Here is a 20357-nt window from a genome sequence, read left to right on the forward strand (position 1 = left end):
AGGACATTAACTCCATCTCCAGTTCACTTGCCATTTTGAAGAATAAAGTCTCCGCTTTCGAGGCGTTTGAGCTTAGTAGAGTTTTGTTTTATTTAATTTTTGATTTAAAGAATCAACGATATCGATATTCAGCCATGATCATGGGAACTTTCATGATCATTCATTTAGAATTTATTGTACCTTTTTGCATTATCTTCATATTAGGTTTTATTGCGTTTCCGAATTACCTTGTAGTATTTTAACGTTCTCTTTTATGTATTTGTAGAGTTCTATCGTTAAAGAATTATGAGGAAAATTACCTATATCGTGGCGGGCCTAATATGTAATTATTATCGACTTTCTGGGCCTTGTTAAATGAACCTGAGGTATTCTCAATAGTTGTAAATCCCAAGAGTTTTGTGAATAAATCTAAGGATTTTTCTTATGTAAATCTTGCCTTTTCTTTTGTCATATTTTGTATCGCGTTTTAGAGATTCTCTTATCGATATTAGCGAATACCTCTCCTAACCTTGCCCCTCTCCATTATCCAGTTAGGGACAGAGCTAGCCCAACACTTTGGGGAATTTTGTTGTCGATTAGTAGATTTTTCGTAGAGAATTCAGTCATAGAGAAAACTGGTCTACGTGGACCTGGCGCCCAACTTATCGTGTATAGCGTTATAGATTGTAGAGTTTTCGAGTATAGTAGAGTATTTATCGCTTATTAATTTGAGTAGTATCGTATCGTGCCCAATACCGTTTGTAGAGACTTGCGTATTTTGCTCTACGCGGCAAGTTTTATCGCCAGGATTTTTGCCGCGTAACAATACAAACTGTTAGAATCTTTCACTTATTTAGGTTAAAGATGAATATACAATTAGATTATAATTGATTGAAAGTATATAAGTTTATTCTGCCTTCAGTACAAAGGTAATGGCGTCGTGCGAAGAAGACGCGACTGTTACAGGTGACGCTAGGCGCAGTCAAATGATGTAGTACTAGCTATGACGATTATGCGCATGACAATTTCCAACACTCCCTCTTAATCGTCAATATTTAACCCCTTAAAAAAAATCTTTGTTTCATTAAACCTCTTTTAAACCTAATTCATCTGAGAATTTTTTATGTTTATCCTTAACTAACGCTTTTGTAAATATATCAGCTGTCATGTCGTCTGTACATTTGTATTTCAAATTTACAATACCCATGCGAACAATCTTTCAAACGAAATAATTTCTGATGTCAATATGCTTGGTTCTGCTATATGGTCTTTGGTCATGTGACCATAATATAGCGGACTGATTGTCATTATATAGATCTATATCTATTTCTTTGTTTGCAATTTCTTTAATCAACATTTTTATAAATTTAGCTTCTTTACAGCTCTCCGACAAGGCAATGTATTCAGCCTCACTGGTAGACATTGCAACCAAAGACTGTTTTTTGCTTTCCCAGCATATTGCTCCATTACCCATTAAAAATATATATCCACTATATGATTTTCTATTGCTATTGTCATTGGCGATATCTGCATCAACAAGACCAGTAACCCTAAGTTGATCTTTGATATAAGTTAAACTATAGTTAATTGTTCCTTTCAAATATCTTAAAAGTCTTTTTGCTGCCAACCAATGACTTTCATCATGACAATTGTTAAATTTACTTAAATAACTAACCGTTTGCGATATATCCGGTCTAGTACAAACTGCTAAAAAATTTAAACAACCTACGAACTGTTGGTACGGTCTATCGTCATTCTTCTTAGCTTTTTTAAGTTTCTGACCTACTGTATATGGTGTGGCTACAGGTTTACAATGTTCTATGTTGAACTTCTCGAGAACGTTTTCTATGCATGATGTTTGGTCCAATCTAAGATCTGTCCCAAATGTTCTTACTCTAATTCCTAGAACGCTTTTGGCTTCACCTAGATCCTTTAATGATAGCATTTTCATGAGTTTTTCTTTTATGACATTCTTTTCTTGTGCATTGTTGCTGAAAATTGAAAGGTCGTCAACATATATTGCGATAATTAATAAAGTGTTACCTTTATTCTTAATATATATGCATGGTGCAATTTTAGATTGGTTAAATCCCAAGCTTTGTATAATTGAGCTTATTTTATCATATCAGGCATGCCTGTTTTAAACCATAAATCGCCTTTTTTAGACGACACACTGCATTTTCCTTTATCATGTACATTTCAGGCTGTTCCATATACACCTCTTCTTGTATGTCTCCATTTAAAAATGCAGTTGTTACATCCATATGGTCGATAGATAAGCCCAGTTGCACCGACAAAGCAAACAATATTCTTAAATAGAATATTCTAACTACAGGAGAATAAGTTTCTTCATAATCTAATCCAGGGATTTGCGAGCAGCCTTTGGCCACTAGTCTAGCCTTGTATTTTGTTACGTTACCCTGACTGTCCTTCTTCTTTTTGAATATCCATTTACATTTTATAGCCTTTTTATTCACTGGTAATATAGCGTATTCCCATACTTTGTTGTCTATCAATGATTTGAATTCGTCGTTCATTGCTTGATACCATTGATTTTTCTCTTCTCCACTTAATGCATTTTGAATTGTGATTGGAGTACCAATGCTTGTTATAAATGCCTGGTGTCTGATCATATCCGGAAATATCCTTTGTTTCCTATTTTTTTCTGGATATCTTCGATCTTCCTCTGATGGGCTGAAGTAATCTTCGTCACTGTCACTAGTGAGTCTTTGTTTATCTTCTCCCTCTGATTTTTGTACGTTTTCAGATTCAAAAGTATTTTCTGTTTGTACATCATTACTCGAGTCAATTTGAACATTGAATTGTTGATTATCATTGTGAACTGGATCATCCTTTTCCTTGACTCCTCTGTTAAAGCCTTCTTCTAAGAAAATTACATTTCTTGCCTTTATCACCTTGTTATAATTTTCTAAACTTACGAGTCTGTAGGCCTTTGTATTTGTACAATAACCTACAAATATGAATTCTTGGCTTTTAAAATCCAGTTTTCGCCTTTGAGATTTGTATATTTGTACGAAAGCTCTACAACCGAAAACCTTCGTAAAATTTAATTTAGGTTTCTTTCCAGTCCATTTTTCGAATGGGGGATATCCCATTATAGATCTAGAAGGCGATCGATTCTTCAAGTATACAGCCGTCCTTGCAGCTTCTTCCCAAAACGATTTGTCTAATTGATTGTCATTTAACAAGCAGCGAACTTTCTCTATTATTGTTCTATTTGCTCTTTCAGCAAAACCATTTTGCTCCGGAGTGTATGGTGTGGTTGTTTGATGTCTAATGCCGTTTGATTTTAGGAATTGCTCCATATTTTTATTCACAAACTCCTTCCCATTATCTGTTCTTAAGATTTTTAGCTTGTGTCCAGTTTGTTTTTCAACAAAAATCTTAAATTCTTGAAATGTTGATTCTACTTCGCTTTTATGTTCTAGAAAGTAAGCGAAAGTCATTCGTGAATAACCGTCAATTAAAATAAAAATATATTGAGCACCTGATAAACTTTTTATGTGTATGGGTCCACATAAATCGGCATGTATTAACTCTAATGGATTTTTCGTATTTTTTACACTTATTTTAGGAAAAGGAATTTTTGTTTGTTTACCTTTAATGCAACTTATGCATGGTTCCTAACTTGCATCCGTATAATCTACTCCAATTGCTAATCCATTTCGCAATAGAGCCATACTCTTACTATTTAGGTGTCCTTACCTCTTGTGCCATAAATTTTGGGAATTTTTGTTGCTGTTTGCAATCCTTGCTTTAATAGACAGTATATTCAATCTGTACATCCCATTTATATTCCTCGCTGTAGCAAGAGGATCCTTCTTTCTTTCATGGTCATCCTTCCAATAGATTTTGCAACCTGTGTTGTCAAAAAACATACTAAAACCTTTTGTAATTGAAGCACTAACTGATAAAAGATTTGTTGTTATATTTGGAACAATTATAACGTTCGTTATTGTCTTAGGATGTATTTTTCCTATTAAAAAAACTTGTGAATCACCTATTCCGACTGCTTGCAGTTTATTGCTGTCGGCTATTGTGATTTCTTGGTGATTAATTTCTCTATAATTTAATAAACAGTTTTTATCATTGGTCATATGATTCATAGCACCTGAATCAATATACCAATTTTTACAATCTAACATTACATTAAATGCAGACAAGAAACTTATTTCATGTTGCTTATTGGAAATGTTTTGTTCAAAGTTTTTGTTAGAAAAACTTTTAGTTTTGTTGCACTCCGATTTTTTATGACCATATTGCCCACATTTATAACATTTAAATTATTTTTTATTACCTTTGTACCATGATTTTTTGGAATCTTTTGTATTTGCAGTAAACGCCACTTCAGTAGTTTGTTCTTCTATCTGGGTTTTTATACCTTCCTGTAGTAACTTGTTTTTAACCAAATCACTGCTTAGTTTCATCCCAGAATTCTCGAGAGCCATCACCATTGCCTTGAATTGAGGAAGTAGACCGGCTAGGAGAATAACTGCAAAAAGCTCATCTTCTAATGCACTTCCTACATCTGACAATTTTTGTTCTAGCATGAAAGCCTCTGAAACATAATCCTCCATATTTTTGAAATTAATGTAGTCTATCTTGAGTAAGGTTCTCATTAGTCCTAGCATTCTGATTAGCCCTTTATTTTCATAAGCTGAAGATAGATTTTCCCATGCTTCCTTTGCCGTGCTAACATTTTGAATATGCACATAACAGCTACTTTTCACATTTAGACAAATTGCAGCTAAGGCTTTTTTATCTATCTTACTATCAACTTCAGTTTCTTCAGGATCAATGCAATCCCATAAGTCCAAGCCTGTGAGAGTCATTTTCATAATGCTTTTCCAAGAAGAGTAATTCGACATACCTTCTAGCTTGAGGTCCAATGTAGGTATATTTGTCGTATAGTTGTTCGTGGTATGAGGTATATTTCTATTTGACTCTTGTGAATTAGCTATGTTTTAACACCATGTGCATAACCTCCACAAAAAGTTCGAAAAACTAGTAAACTTTGTTATACATTAAAAATTGTAAGTGTATAGAAAATATTCATTCACCGAAGCTTCTGGGCCCATAACCTGTTAGAATCTTTCACTTATTTAAGTTAAAGATAAATATACACTTAGATTATAATTGATTTAAAGTATATAAGTTTATTCTGCCTTCAGTACAAAGGTAATGGCGTCTTGAGAAGAAGACGCGACGGTTACAGGTGGCGCTAGGCGCAGTCACATGATGTATTACTAGCTATGACGATTATGCGCATGACAATTTCCAACACAAACAATTTTCCAGGAAACAATAAAACTTTCTTATTAATACGATTAAAGAAAGTAGATGAATATTTTCTAATCGTTATTTAATATTCAAGTATAATATAAAAAAGTATTAAATCCAAATATTTATCTACGCTTCCCTAATGAGAATAGAAAGAAATTATTATTATCTCCAAAAAAATTATTCAAATTTAATTTTTTATAAAAATAACATTTAATTTTATATTATAATATGTAACATATTTTTTGGTACTTAGTGAGAGTTTATTTCAGATTGAATTACAATAACGTGTTTATTGTGTCATTGTGCAGGCTTGAGCTTTAATATTTAATAGAAGAAGTCAGAAATGATACCACTTTACGATAGAAAGAGCCATAATGCAACGTTAATGTTGAGCGAGTTAAACCTAAGGAAAAGGTGGAGAAATTAAAAAATTTGGAAGCCAATTTTTATTTGTGAAAGCTTGCAGGTCATTTTCGGCATAAACTCTTTGAAATATATAAGTCAATTACATAATAAATATAATGATAACATCATCTATATATACAGAAATGAAACCATGAAAAGAAGTCATCATTTTAATCTTTTCCATGCAATAGAATATACAGTGAATAATTTTGCGAAACTGAAAGCAGTATATCCACAAAAGAGAAGCTTCCATTGCATAAATTTGTGTATTTTCTTGATTATATTAATGAAAAGAAAATACAAATGGCACTATATAGTTTGCTTGAAAAAGAACCTTGATTCATAGTTGATATTGATAGTAACAGTTAAGAAAAAGGTAAAAAAAGGGATCAATTTCTAAGCAAATTCTTGAGACTGAAGTGTTTGCAGGTGATTTTGGGTATACAATTTTGGAATTAGAAATCAAATAGTTAATGAATATTATAACAAACTCATGTAGATCTGTAAATATGAAAAGAGATCACGATTGCAATATTTTACAGGTGATGAGGCATACAGTGAATAAAATTAGGAAACTGAAAGCTGTATATTTAATAAAGAGAGGCATCTCTTGTATGAATTGGTATATTTCCTAATTTATATTAATAAAAGGAAAATATAAAAGGCACTAGTGTGCTGGAGAAAGTGCCATAAATCAAAGTTGATTTTGAGAGTAACAACTAAGAAAGTGATGGATAAATGTGAATTATAAGAAAATCCTAGAGAGCAAAGTGCTTGCAGGTGATTTTGGGCATACAACTTTGGAATTAGAAATCACATTCTTGATGGAAATTATAATAAAATCATGTAGATATGTAAATAGGAAAGGAATTCATGATTTCAATATTTCACATGTTATAGAGCGTACGATGTGTAACTTCAGGAAACTGAAAGCTGTATACCTAAAAAACATAGGCTTCCATTGCATTAACTGATATATATTTTACAGTTTATATTAATGAAAAGAACATATAAATGTCACTCGTTTATCAGGGAAATAGCCATAATGCAAAGGTGATAGTGAGAGCAACAATTAAGAAAAAGGTGGAATTAAAGGTAAATTTAGAAACAAATTTTTGAAAACGAAAGGCTGTAAGATGATTTTGGGTATAAGATGTTGAAAATATAAATCAAACAGTCATTGAATCCTATGTTAAATGCATCTAAAAGTGTAATTATGATAAGAACTCATGTTGGAAAGTTGACTGGATGATGTCCTCTAATAATTATAGGAGAGGAGGACTCTAGGTGATAAAATAACGCTGAGAAAATCTGGTAGAAAGTTTGTTTATTCAACATCCAGGGAATGTAGAATACAGAGAATAAACTTCGCTCACAAGGAGACTGAGTATATCGTAATAACCCACCCACAATAACGCACTGTCTAGCTACGTAATCCCAACCTTGGATAAGACCCCAAGTCCCTGGGTAGGATACCTCGCACCTGAGATTCCCAGGCAATGAAGTTAGAGCAGAAAGGACGACGTTCTCCTGGAGACCAAGAAACCGACGAGGAAGAAGAATTGCGAGCTAGGAGTCCTAGTGGTGTCGCAGGAAGGAAGGAATGGCTAAGCTGCTAATGATATAAAAGTTTGACAGAGTCTAGATCCTAGACTGACTGAAACGAGCCGCGCTTATCACGGCACTCTTGGGCAATTATATATACAATGGGCCCAAATCATAACAGCGAGAGAGAGAGCTCCGCGCCGTGGGCCACCTATCGACCACTGTTGGAGGTAGGACCAAGAGAGACAGAGTGTGAGCGGGAGCGAGACAGCCTGAGAGTCCCAGACCGCTCGCACCGACACTCCAATCTCTAACAACTCATCATTGTAATATTTTGTATTTTATTTTATAGATTAATAAATTAATATCTCGAATTGAAAAGTTATAATATCGAACGATGACAACATTGGAAAATGTTTTGTAGATTTAATTAGTTAAATCAATTTTTTAGTTTTAATTCGTATATCTTACAAAGCGTTATAAGATCCCACAAAAAACAAGCTTCGCTTGTAAAAAAAGGACAGCAAGTACATAAGTTGTATCTAGCATGATTAATATATAATAATATAAAATATTTTAATTAAAAAAAATAGTGAAATCCAAATGTTAGGCAAGTATAAATTTTTACCATTACGAAAATTGAAATTTGGAACAAAGTAAATAGTAATAAAAAAAATACTTGCCGGGCCTGTTGTATGCAGTCGTATTAAATAGCCACATTTATAACTTACGAGAAGCAACGCTTATATAGCAAGATAACGACTTACACATGAATATTACGGGCCTGGCAAGTAATTTTTGTATTACTATTTACTTTTTCCAAATTTCAATTTTCGCCATGGTAAAAATTTATGCTTGCCGAACATTTGGATTTCACTATTTTTTTTAATTAAAATATTTTATATTGTTATATGTTAATCATGCTAGATACGACTTATGTACTTGCTGTCCTTTTTTTTACAAGCGAAGCTTATTTTTTGTGGTATACTATACTTCATCTATGTATATAAGGGGCTCCGTTAAAAAGGCACTATTTTTGTTTGTTTGTTAACTATATCTAATTGGGTGCAGAATCAGATAAAAATAAGGTTTGCAAGAGTCTAGCCGATTTAGATAGTAAAAACCCGTGCCACGGAAGGATTGAAGTTAAAAACGGGATTTCGCATTGAAAATTGATATTTTGTTACTATTTTGCATGTCATTTCTTCTTCTTCAAAAATTGCATTCGATGATGCAGCTTTAGTTAGTTTAAGGGTCTCTGAATATAAATCCATAATGAAATATATCTTTCGACTTGTTTCAACCATTATTTTCCGTGTTAATATTTTTAAAATAACGATTTGCAATAAAAATTCATGATAGCTGTATCTTGAATAATTTCTCCTTTTTTACATTGGTATCTCCGCCCCTTTTCGTTCTGACATATCTGAATATGATAAGATTATGTAAACACTTTTTCTAATTTTTTGTAGCATACACTGCCGGTAAAAAATTTAAAACCACTTAAGAAGTTTGGTTGAAAATCAGTCATTTCTGTAAACGTGCATAACTTCATAATGAGAAAAGATACAATAAAATTCAAAAAACCGTTAGAAAGCTGATAAAATTCTACATATAGTGGAATTAGCTCAATGCATAGAAAACGTGGAGTTATCGAATTACAATTAAATAAAAATGCTGCTAAATTTAAAATTTTTATTTTTTCGTTACGTCAATTCAACTTGTTGTAGCACTTGCAATAATTATGATAATTATGTGAAACTTTGGTGACATAAAGTTCAAAGTTTCAGCTATAATTTGAACAATCAAACGTTACGATATTCATTGTATTTCCTTAGTTTCATAACTTTTTTCAGAGTAATGTCGAGAAAAATTTTTTACCAAAAACCAACTGTCTAAGCATTTGAAACAATTTCAGATTGAAGAATGCGTCGGTATTAAACGACCTATTCTACTTCTTTCGTATTGCACTTTTATTCAGTTAAAAGAAATAGGATAATTGTAAATCTTAGAATTAATAAAATAGATTTGATTAATAATTACTCTACTTTTGTTGATTTAATTTAAAAATTAATGGTGTTTTATGTTAATTGAATAAAAGTGCAATATGAAAGAAGTAGTATAGGTCGTTTAATACCGACGGATTCTTCAATCTGAAATTGTTTCAAATGCTTAGACAGTTGTTTTTTGGTACAAAATTTTTCTCGACATTACTCTGAAAAAAGTTATGAAACTAAGGAAATGCAATAAATATCGTAACGTTTGATTGTTCAAATTATAGCTGAAACTTTGAACTTTATGTCACCAAAGTTTCACATAATTACAATAATTATTGCAAGTGCTACAACAAGTTGAACTGACGTAACGAAAAAATAAAAATTTTAAATTTAGCAACATTTTTATTTAATTGTAATTCGATAACTCCACGTTTTCCGTGCATTGAGCTAATTCCACTATATGTAGAATTTTATCAGCTTTCTAACGGTTTTTTGAATTTTATTGTATCTTTCCTCATTATGAAGTTATGCACGTTTACAAAAGTGACCGATTTTCAACCAAACTTCTCAAGTGGTTTTAAACTTTTGACCGGCAGTGTACGTTTCATGGGTTAATGCTGTTAAAAGACATTGATTTATGATAACTAATTCATTATTCCTGTATCTTCTGGAATCACTCTCTTTTTCTCTCTTCCTGTTTCTATTACTTCGAAATGATTAGTTTTTAAGTTATAAGTACAGGATCTAAGCTCTACCTTAAGGATATATTCACTGCATTTTAATTTCTTAAAATTTAAACATTTCTGTTAAGGAGCTCTTACGTATATTTAGATGGAATTTTTGGTAATATTAATATATTTTACAATAAGATATATTAATATTACCAAAAATTCCATCTAAATATACGTAAGAGCTCGTTAACAAAAATATTTAAATTTTAAGAAATTATAATGGTTTCAATATATCCTTAAGGTAGAGCTTAGAGCCTTTACTTTTAACTGTGACGCTACTGACTATCCTAAAGGATAGCGTAGAAAGGGAGGGAGGAGTGATCCCTCACCGATCGCGGTCGCGTCCCAATAGGCGACTTCCTACAAGACCCGGGCGCCTTCGATGTAATTTTTATAATACACGAATATTTATTTATACAGAGGGGGCTCTAACCCTCGTACGCGAATCTCGGAGATGGGGTGCTAATAATTGTAATTACTCAATTCCGATTAAACTCTCTTAATTCTAAGTCCCGTACTCAAGATAATTCAAGGTTCTTTTCACAAGGTGCAGTTATGCTAACGCGAGGTCCTAAATATGGCGCGGCCTAAGTTGTGCGAACGCGACTGAAGCCCCGATGACGTAGTAGCTAGCCTCGCGCTCAAGCCACTAGTCAGCGTTCGCGGCGGTCCCCACCAAGGTTGCCAAGTGTAGTACTTTCGGTACTACCGTAGTACCCAAAAGCGACATATCCTATAGCGTAGTACTATTTTGGGTACTACGCTATAGTCGCTGCTGATACTACTGGTCGGCGGAAATACGTCAGAGGGTAGAGACTGTAGAGGGACCGCAATATAGATATTTCTAATTACTAATTTCAAAATACATAATGCATGGTCCGTGAGCCAAGACAAATGTTAGTATTATTGTATCGTACATACAATATACATACCGCAAGTTATAAAGTAATATAAAGAAATAAAGTGACAGTTTTAATCTTACTGACAGCTGATATACTGATGGTATAAGTGAATAAATAAAGTGACGAAATTTGTAAAATGTAAATAAAAATAATTTTTAAAAGTATATAAAGGACTGAACATTTTAGATAATATAACAATAAATTTTATAATATAAAATGTAAGATATAAATATTTTGTGGTACTTTGTGGGATTTTATATCAGATTAAATTATAGTAATGTGTTTACTATGTCACTGTGCTGAGGATGGAGCTATGCGGATTTTCAAAATTAAAATAAAGGAATAGACTAAACATAATGTGGTTATTGTGTCATCGTTGAGATTCAAACTATGTTAATTGAGACGGATAATAAAATAAATGAGTGAAAATACTGGGTAAATACAATAATAAATAAAGAAGCTGACAAATTAGATATATAATATAAAATGTAAGATATTTTATAGTACTTTCTGGGATTTTATTTCAGATTAAATTATAGTAATGTGTTTACTATGTCACTACTGAGGATGGAGCTATGTGGATTGAACATTAAAACGAAAGGAATAGATTCACCATATTATGGCTACTGTGTCATCGCTGAGGATCAAACTGTGTTAATTGAGATGAATATTAAAATAAAAAGTCAGCACATTGGGTAAATACGACACAAATAAAGAAGCTGACAGATTACATTTGTAATTTCAAATGTAAGATTTTATATAGTACTTTTTGGGATTTTGTTTCAGATTAAATTATTGTAAAGTGTTTACTATGTCAATGCTGAGAATGGAGCTATGTGGATTGAACATTAAAACAAAAAGAATAGATTCACCATAATGTTATTTCTGTGTCATCGCTGATGAGGATCAAACTGTGTTAATTGAGACAGATATTAAAATAAATGAGTCAGCAATTTAGGTAAATGCAATAATAAATAAAGAAAATGACAGAACAGATATATAATATAAAATGTAAGATGTTACTTTGTGGGATTTTGTTTCAGATTAAATTATAGTAATGTACGTGTGTTTACTGTATCACTGCTGAGGATGAAGCTATGTGGATCGAACATTAAAAAAAAAGAATAGATTCACCATAATGTGGTTACTGTGTCATCGCTGAGGATCAAACTGTGATAATTGAGATGAATATTAAAATAAAGAAGCTGACAGATGTTGTGTCTCAGGGGAAAATCCCACGATTTGACTATGAGGATGTCCCTTGGTACGCCAACAATGGGGTTTGGGCCGCTGTCACCAGTTAATTTTGAAAGAACTAACAAACTTTTCAAATTATCATTATTTATTTATTTTATAAGAGGGGTTTAAATGGTACTGAGTACATATGGTACATTTGCATGATCCTTTCTTGTATATCAAAGATTCTGATTATAGTAATAGGTAGTGTAATTGCGATATGCTATTTTACAATATATACATTTGTTAAGAAATCGAACATCGACGATGTTATCTCGACAGATCACGCATCTGTCCCCTTTTGGAAGACCCGACTGATAAATCCAATGCTCTATTATTTCAATAGCTCCAATCTCTTCGCACTGCTCATAGCACCAACCGCAGAAATAGCATCCGGACTCCTGGTCGAAATATTTATGGTCCCTGACGCAGACGAGGTGCTGGGGCCTTGGGAACGCAGCTGGCATCTAGTGGGGGGGACTCGAAGACCAATTGGGATGTATGTTGGAGTCGGTAGCTCGATGGGTATCAGCTTCCAAGCGATGGGGGCGTCTGGGATCCCGTTGATCTCAATGGGAGCAGCAGGGGGTGCCTCTGTTGAAATTCCCTCGATGGGGGCCGGCTCCGAAGGTAACCCGGAGTGATGGAATTCGAAAGGGGAAGTCCCGGAAGTGGCGTGAAGTCGTTGAAGCTTCCTCAGTTGATTCTTCCGTCCTCCTCTCCTACGGGGGTTCCAAGATCTATTTGACGGGGGGTCCAGAGTTAGCGTTTTATTCCCTCCCAAAGAATCCAAGGTTTGCGGTTGTCCGCACTATCCTTGGTCTCAGTTGAACCAGGTTGCGGTGGTCCGCACTGTCTGTGAATTGATTTAACACAAGCTGGTTTGCGGTGGTCCGCACCTTCCGGATGTGGGCCTAAAGGAGTTTGCGGTGGTCCGCACTGTCTTAAGAAAATTTCCTTTCTTTCAAAAAAGCTCCTTTTATTATCGTTCCAGTCGTATGGTAACGATGATGAGATTACAACTCTTACAACTTACAACTTACTGGCACCGATATGGCACCGCCTTATATACTAGAGGACGGACCATGGAGAGAGACCGCTCAAGAATTTGCACGTTCCAGCGCCGCACCAATCAGGAGCCGGGATTCTTCTCTCCAGGTATTTCCTTTGGTTTTACATAGTTCCTTATTCTAATTTACATAGGAAGTTCTTAATCATATATTATTTTACATGGGTTTCTTAATTACTAATTATTCCTTAATTATTTATTAAATATTAATATCCGAAATAGTTATAGGTATCATCTTTACATGCTCGTATCAGGCTGAGATTTGGCATAAACAATCCTTCAACCATGCTGACAAATCCTACCAAGTTTCAACTTAATGTCTTAATTAATTAATTATTTATTGATATTCGAAGTCTTGACATGGTCTGAAGTAACCCCCACTACCTGGACTTGAGCCAATCACGGGCGAGAGATTAAACATTGTCACAATTTAATGAGATTTAACATAAACATTCTTTCAGCAATGTTGATAATCCCCTCCAAGTTTCGGCTTCGTAACTTAACTCATTATTTATTTATTAACATCTGAAGTTTCGACATGGTCCGAGGTAGTTCCCCCACTACCTGGGCTTGGGCCAATCACCGGCGAGAGATTAAACATTGTTATAATTTAATGAAATTCAACATAAACATTCTTTCAACAATGTTGATAATCCCCTCCAAGTTTCAGCTCAATAACTTCATTAACTAATTATTTATTAATTTCTGATGTGGCTTCGGAAGGTTCCCCCACTACCCGTTCCTCGGGCTCGATCCTCGGAAGATGGGGTAACTTCTTTCGCCCATAACTTTTGAACGGTAAACAATATCCATTTTTAAACTGGACATTATATAATCTGCAACATCTCAGCTTTCCATTAGTCTACTCAGCATCCTCGTATCTCTTCTGGGTATGGAGATATAGTCATTTCCGCGTGGTGAGTCCCCTTGGTGACCATATCCCTCAATCCGGCCGCTTGGGGCTTCGTGGTCCAGCGTGGTCGTTGTGGGAAAAATAATCGTGCTGGCCTATCAGGACGCAACACCCCCCTCGTAATTTTAATGTTAGTCCCTAACATTTCTAGTTCACTGCGCAATCTCTGCGCATTCCGTCGAGAGACGTTACAGTGATAAGACGTGCGCTCCCGCTATTACGGTTTTATTTGTTTGGGCGGATTTCTTAAGGCTAGTCCCAATTTCTGAGCATACGTGGTGAGTAGTCCTTTCCTCCGGGATAGGTATATACATATCTCTATCTTTTCCTTTTTATTTTAGTAATTTGTTGGAACCATGGAGCCCTCGACATCTTCTGGTCCATTGGTGAGGGACATCACCCAGCCCCCCTACTGTTGGAACTTGGGCTTGACTAGGCCCATTGATCTTCCGCCAAACTTTGATCCGCAGAGGGTAACTCCTGTGTGTCTGGCGTTTGAACTCGACAATCCTCCAGATCTCCAGGAGATGTTCCGCCAGTTCAAAGCTTTAGCTTTCGATAACGACCTACCCGAATACTCTATAAGGTGGTCATCTAGGGTCACCAGTGACTTCGGGCGAACCGTTTTTGGCCTCAAAGAGATTGTGATTTCCTCGAAGACGCATACAGGGCAATCCCGCGCTTACTTGGTCCGTCAGTATTGCCTTTGGCGATCCAAATTTACATATGAAGTGTTTTGTGAATGCGTCGGCTATCTGTATCGAATCCGCCCTTTTTAAAGGTATTGCCAGTGAGTATTTTGTTAATAGGTCTTGGACTGTTAGGATGTACAGGTTTCCTTGATTGGTCTCGGGTAATGGCCCAACTATGTCCATTGATACCTTGTCGAAGGCAACTCCCGGGGTATCCGTTAAGATCATGGGCTGTTTCGTTTTTCGTTGCACTATCTTGTTCAACTGGCAATCTTTACATCTGCCTATGTATTCCTGTATGTCATTCTTCATTCCTTTCCAATAATAATGTTGGCGAACGCGCTGTAGGGTTTTATGTATCCCCTTGTGTCCGCCGTAGGCAGATTCATGGAAACCTTTTAATACCTCCAACCTCTCGTGTTGTTCTAGGGGTCTGGTTAGATTCAATGTAACGATTATTTTATTAGCTACTCCTCTTAGCCGATCTTTCATGACTTGAGTGATTTTTTCCCACGTTATTCCATTTAGATTTTCGGTTTTTGCTATTGCGAATGACGTTATTTCGTGGTCTAACATCTTTAATGATAAACAGGAGAAACACTCAGCGAGGTCAATTTCTTCCACGGCTGCGTGTATGCTGTGATTCGCCGTGAGTGCTATGTAGTATTTATTTCCTACTTTGCTAATTTTTCCCCTCCCTACCATCAGTTCCCCTAGAGGTGGCCACTTGTTTTCTTCTTTTAAGATTATCGCTCCTAGATCTAGAGGGTCCCCTCGTTTGGTTACCAAGTAAACGAGGTTGTCGTTTATTATATGTAGTGGGTCTCGATTCTCTGTCATCGTGATTGTCTCCTGCTGGGCGTCGCTATCAAGTCCTTGTACTATTTCGTTCGTTCCTTCCATGACGGAACCACATTCATCGTCTTCTGGTTCGGAGTTCTCAATTTCTCCTTCGCTTTCTGAATCGGCGTCCTCCTCGGATCCCTGATGTAGTGTAGCGATCTCAGATTCATTGATCTAGTATGGGATTCGTTCCTCAATATCGGGAATCGATAATTCTGTGTCTGTCTCTGGGAGGCTAATTGTCCTTTCTGTGTCGATCGGGTCTGGGCTGCCCCTATTACTTGGTGCATCCTTTTGAGTTTCGAACACATATACGTTCGGTTCCCGAGCCACCGCTTCTTGTTTATCGGTTCTCAAGTCAATGGACACCCTTGTCCGTAACTTCCTTTTCCTGGGGGGATCGAAAATCCTTTCATATGCGTCGCTGTCCGTTTCCCTACCCCTTCGGTGGATACGAGGGCCTGGTTCCGGTTTTATTTCTGGTTGTTCCTGCTGGTCTTCGTCAGACATCACTATTTGTAGCCTTTTTTTCTGGGAGGGTCGAAAATTGCTTCTGACGAATCGCTATCCGTTTCTCTATCTCTTGGGCGAATCGGGAGTATTGAAACGTTTCTCGATAGGGCATCGGCGTTTGTGTTTAGTCTTCCTGGTTTGTATTTAATGGTATATTCGAATTCGGATAATTTTAGTCCCCACCTGGCTATCCTAGAGGATTGGTCTCTGTTATTGTAAAGCCAAACTAGGGGTCGGTGATCCGTGATCAGGGTAAACTTGCGCCCGTACAAGTAGGGTCGCCACTGTGCAGTGCAGTACACGATGGCCAATAATTCCTTTTCGATAGTGCTGTAGTTGATTTCACATTTACTCAGAGTTCGAGATACGTAGGCTATTGGCAGCTCCTTTCCAGGTTCTCCTTGGCTCAATATCCCTCCTATGGCATGTCCCGATGCGTCTGTTGCGAGGGTGAAAGGTTTCTCAAAGTCGGGATACTGTAATGCGGGTTCTTTACAGAGAGCTTCCTTCAGTAACCCGAATGCATTTCTCTGTTCTGTTTCCCATCGGAACTCCTGGTCCTTTTTTAATAGGACGGTAAGGGGTTTGGAGATTTCGGCGAAATTTCTAATGAAACGCCGGTAATATCCCACTAAACCCAAGAACTCCTTTATATTCTTTGGGGTTTTCGGCGTAGGAAAATCTATTACCGCAGAGATCTTTTTTGGATCTGGCTCTACTCCATTTTCGGATATTTTATGTCCCAAGTATGTTACTTCCTTTTGGAGTAAGTGGCATTTGTCCGGCTGGAGTTTTAGGTTTGCTTCCCTTAACTTATTCGCCATTTCGTGGAATTTTTCCTCGAATTCTTCTAGGGTTGTGGCATAGATGACAATATCGTCCATATAGATGAACAACGTTTTTCCCTGTAATCCTACCATCACGTTATCCATTAATCTTTGAAAAGTGGATGGCGCATTCTTCAAGCCGAAAGGCATCCTTGTAAAGTGGTAGTGTCCGAAATTTGCTGAGAATCCAGTTTTTGGGGCATCTTCCTTCCTCATCTTTATTTGGTGGAATCCAGAGGCTAGGTCGAACGTACTAAAATATCGAGCGCCTCCCAACTGATCTAATATTTCACCTATATTAGGGATAGGATACGCATCGCTGATGGTCCTTTCGTTCAGGGCTCTAAAATCCACGACCATGCGCCATTTGGGTTTCCCCGTGGGGTCCGGTTTTTTGGCTACTATCCAAACGGGTGAATTATATGGTGACGTGGAAGGTTCGATTATCCCATTTCTCAATAACTCGTTGACTTGATCTTTTATTTCCTCTTGATGAATGGGCGGAAACCGGTATTGCTTTATATGTATTGGTCTCTCGTCGGTTAATAGCAATTTGTGCTCTGCGACGTGGGTAGCGCCCACCAATTCTCCAGGTAAGTGGCAGACGTCTGCATACGCTTCTACTAGTCTTTTCACCGTTTGTTTTTCCTCCAACGTAAGGTCTCCAGTCCGTATCAGGGTCTCAATAGTTTGAGCTCTATCAGGTTTTCCTTCTCTATCCTTGACGAACGTGCAGAGAATCCTAGTTCCATCCATGTGCGTTTTCTTTTCTCCGATACTTGTTTCCGACTTCCTGGTTCTTAGGTTTATCCCTATTTCCTTATCCTCCGAACTCGCGGTAGCCTCTCCTGCCCCGTGGTTTTCCTTTCCGATCCTTAAGTCTGATTTTTCTGTCCCCGGCTTTTGCTCGAACTCCAGCTCCGAATTTATTGGATCCCTAGGTTTTAGAATGGGGTTATCCCTACTTCCTCCATTCTCCAAACTAATGCATTGGTCTGACCCCGATTGAGTATGCTCGCAAGGATCACAGGTTACACCGACAAGTCCGGGGCCCGCGAGCTCCTGGACGACCGAAACTCCTATTGCCTCGCAATGGGTAAGGTCCTTCTGTGCATCCTTGGGCAAAAACGTCTCTCCCAGGTCGACACTAGTGCCTCCGAATCTATCTTTAGGGTTTTTTAAATGTCCCCTTCCCAACTCCTTCCTGGATTCCATATTCGTTTCCTCCCTCCTGATTTCCGACAATTCCTTTGGGCTTTTCCTTGCCCATAAGGCTACGATTTCCCTCCGTTCGTTTAACGTTTGTTCTGGACTCTTGCGTTGGTCTGATTCTGATTGAGTATGCTCGCAAGGATCACAGGTAACACCGACAAGTCCGGGGCCCGCAAGCTCCTGGACGACCGAAACTCCTATTGCCTTGCAATGGGTAAGGTCCCTCTGTGCATCCTTGGGCAAAAACGTCTCTCCCAAATCGACATCAATGCTCTCGAATTTAGTTTTAGGACGTTTTGAGCGTTCCTTTCTGGATTCCTGGTTGATTAGGGCCATTTCCCTGCCTTGCATCACCAGTTTTCCTTTCCCGAAATCTATTCTAGCCTGAAGGGTTTCTAACCCTTCCAGTCCTAGAAGCCCTTCTTGTTTTATAGGGAAATTATTCCCTACTACATGGAACTTTAGCGATTCTCCCAGAACTTGGAGTTGAGTACTACCTATCGTATAGATATAGTGTTCCGTGATTCCCCTAATTTGGGTGGTGTCCTTTCGGTTTATAGGACAGCTTAGTCCAATATTTACCACCTTTATTAAATTCATTGGTGAGCCTGAGTCCACCAGGAACGTCAGGTCTCTTTTTGATCCTTCCTCTTTTGTCCGTATGAACACGGTGAGGTCTTGCGTAGTCCGAGTCATTGTTGCGATGTTGATGGTCCCGGAGTTGGGTTTGAACAGGGATTGTGAGGGTGGCTCGTCGGTCTGTCCTCTCCAATCGCACCCTGGTTCCTTGGAGAGTTTTCCGCGTTTCCCTGTAGTTCGTTGTTTCTGATCCGGGTTCTGCAATCTATTAGGTAGTGCCCGGGTTTCTTGCAGTAACGGCAGACTACTCCCGAAGCATTCTGCGAATTTTCGCTCCTAGGAGCCTCCTGTCGGTTTTGTTCTCTGTGGCCTGGCTCTGTGTTCCTGAAAGGTGGACCCTGTGTTGTTCCTCTCTCCTTTGGGCCATGGCGATATCCTCTTTCCCTTTCCAGATCTAGAATCTTACTGTACTTGATCGCGTTACTGAAAGCCTCCCGCATTGTATTACAGCTTTCCAGTCGTAGGTACATTTTGTAGTCATGGGGTAGGCCCTCAATAAATGACACGAGGGCTAGGTTGTCCAGTTCTCTTAGCGAACCTGTTCTCTCATCCAGATCCTCGTCTTCTAATATCGCTGTGTGGAGGTCCTTAACCCTAGCGATATAGTCTATAATGTTTTCCTCCGCGGCCTTATATACTCCCACTAATTGCCCCTTATAGTAGTAGCGAGATCTAGTTGGAGCAAAAGCATGTTTTAGTATGCTGAGGAATTCGTTGACTGATAGGAAGTCTTCATCCTGCACTACTAAATACGCGTGGCCCTTTAGTCGGGTCCGCAGCATTCTGGCAAGGTTAGGTTCCGCTTCGGTTGGGACCATTTTTCGCGCGCCTTTACATGCGCGGGCAAATTGGAAATAGGTCATGTTTGATCCATCGTAGATTGGGATCGTGGTTAGGATGTCTTTCATTGACATCGAATAGTAAGACGGGTTAAAATTATACTCTGACGCGGTACTATTGAAAAATGGTGGCTGGAATCCTGTTCCTGGTAGCGGATTACGCTTTGGTAATCCGGTTTGGTTGATCGTAGTTTCCTCCATGATCGCTGATTTCCGTAACGGTGTAGATTGGCATTGTGGTAGTTCTCCCGGTATGGGGCGTCGCCTGTAGTCGTCAAGGATTCTTGTTTAATTCTGGACATTTCGTTTTCCAGAGTTTCCTGTTTCTCCGTTAACAGTCGTATTTTCTCCAGAAGGTACAATACTTGGCCGGCGTTGTTTGTTTCCCATGCGGCTTTATCCGGGTTCCCGCTTCCGATACTATCTTTCCCGTTTCTTTCGTGGTCGGGATCCATCTTGGCGGTCGTTTCGGCAACTAGGTTATTCGTATCCCACCGCTGTCACCAATTTTGTTGTGTCTCAGGGGAAAATCCCACGATTTGACTATGAGGATGTCCCTTGGTACGCCAACAATGGGGTTTGGGCCGCTGTCACCAGTTAATTTTGAAAGAACTAAAAAACTTTTCAAATTATCATTATTTATTTATTTTATAAGAGGGGTTTAAATGGTACTGAGTACATATGGTACATTTGTATGATCCTTTCTTGTAT

The 20357-nt window shown here is 37.5% G+C and overlaps 1 protein-coding gene across 1 annotated transcript; it reads right to left on the reverse strand.

The window, feature by feature from the left end:
* Positions 1–1198: 1198 nt before the first annotated feature.
* LOC136772270 (uncharacterized) lies at positions 1199–1924 on the reverse strand. The gene has a single exon (XM_066725134.1). It carries the CDS (start codon positions 1922–1924, stop codon positions 1199–1201), a length of 726 nt encoding a protein of 241 aa, XP_066581231.1.
* Between the last annotated feature and the right edge of the window lie 18433 nt (positions 1925–20357).

The sequence above is a fragment of the Prorops nasuta genome, unplaced genomic scaffold, assembly GCF_024137725.1.
Source record: "Prorops nasuta isolate Cenicafe-Biocafe unplaced genomic scaffold, Cenicafe_Pnas_1.2 PNAS00001, whole genome shotgun sequence".
NCBI lineage: Eukaryota > Metazoa > Arthropoda > Insecta > Hymenoptera > Bethylidae > Prorops > Prorops nasuta.

Coding starts and splice junctions, on each gene's coding strand:
- LOC136772270 (XM_066725134.1), bottom strand. CDS start 1,924: ATGCTATCATTAAAGGATCTAGGTGAAGCCAAAAGCGTTCTAGGAATT.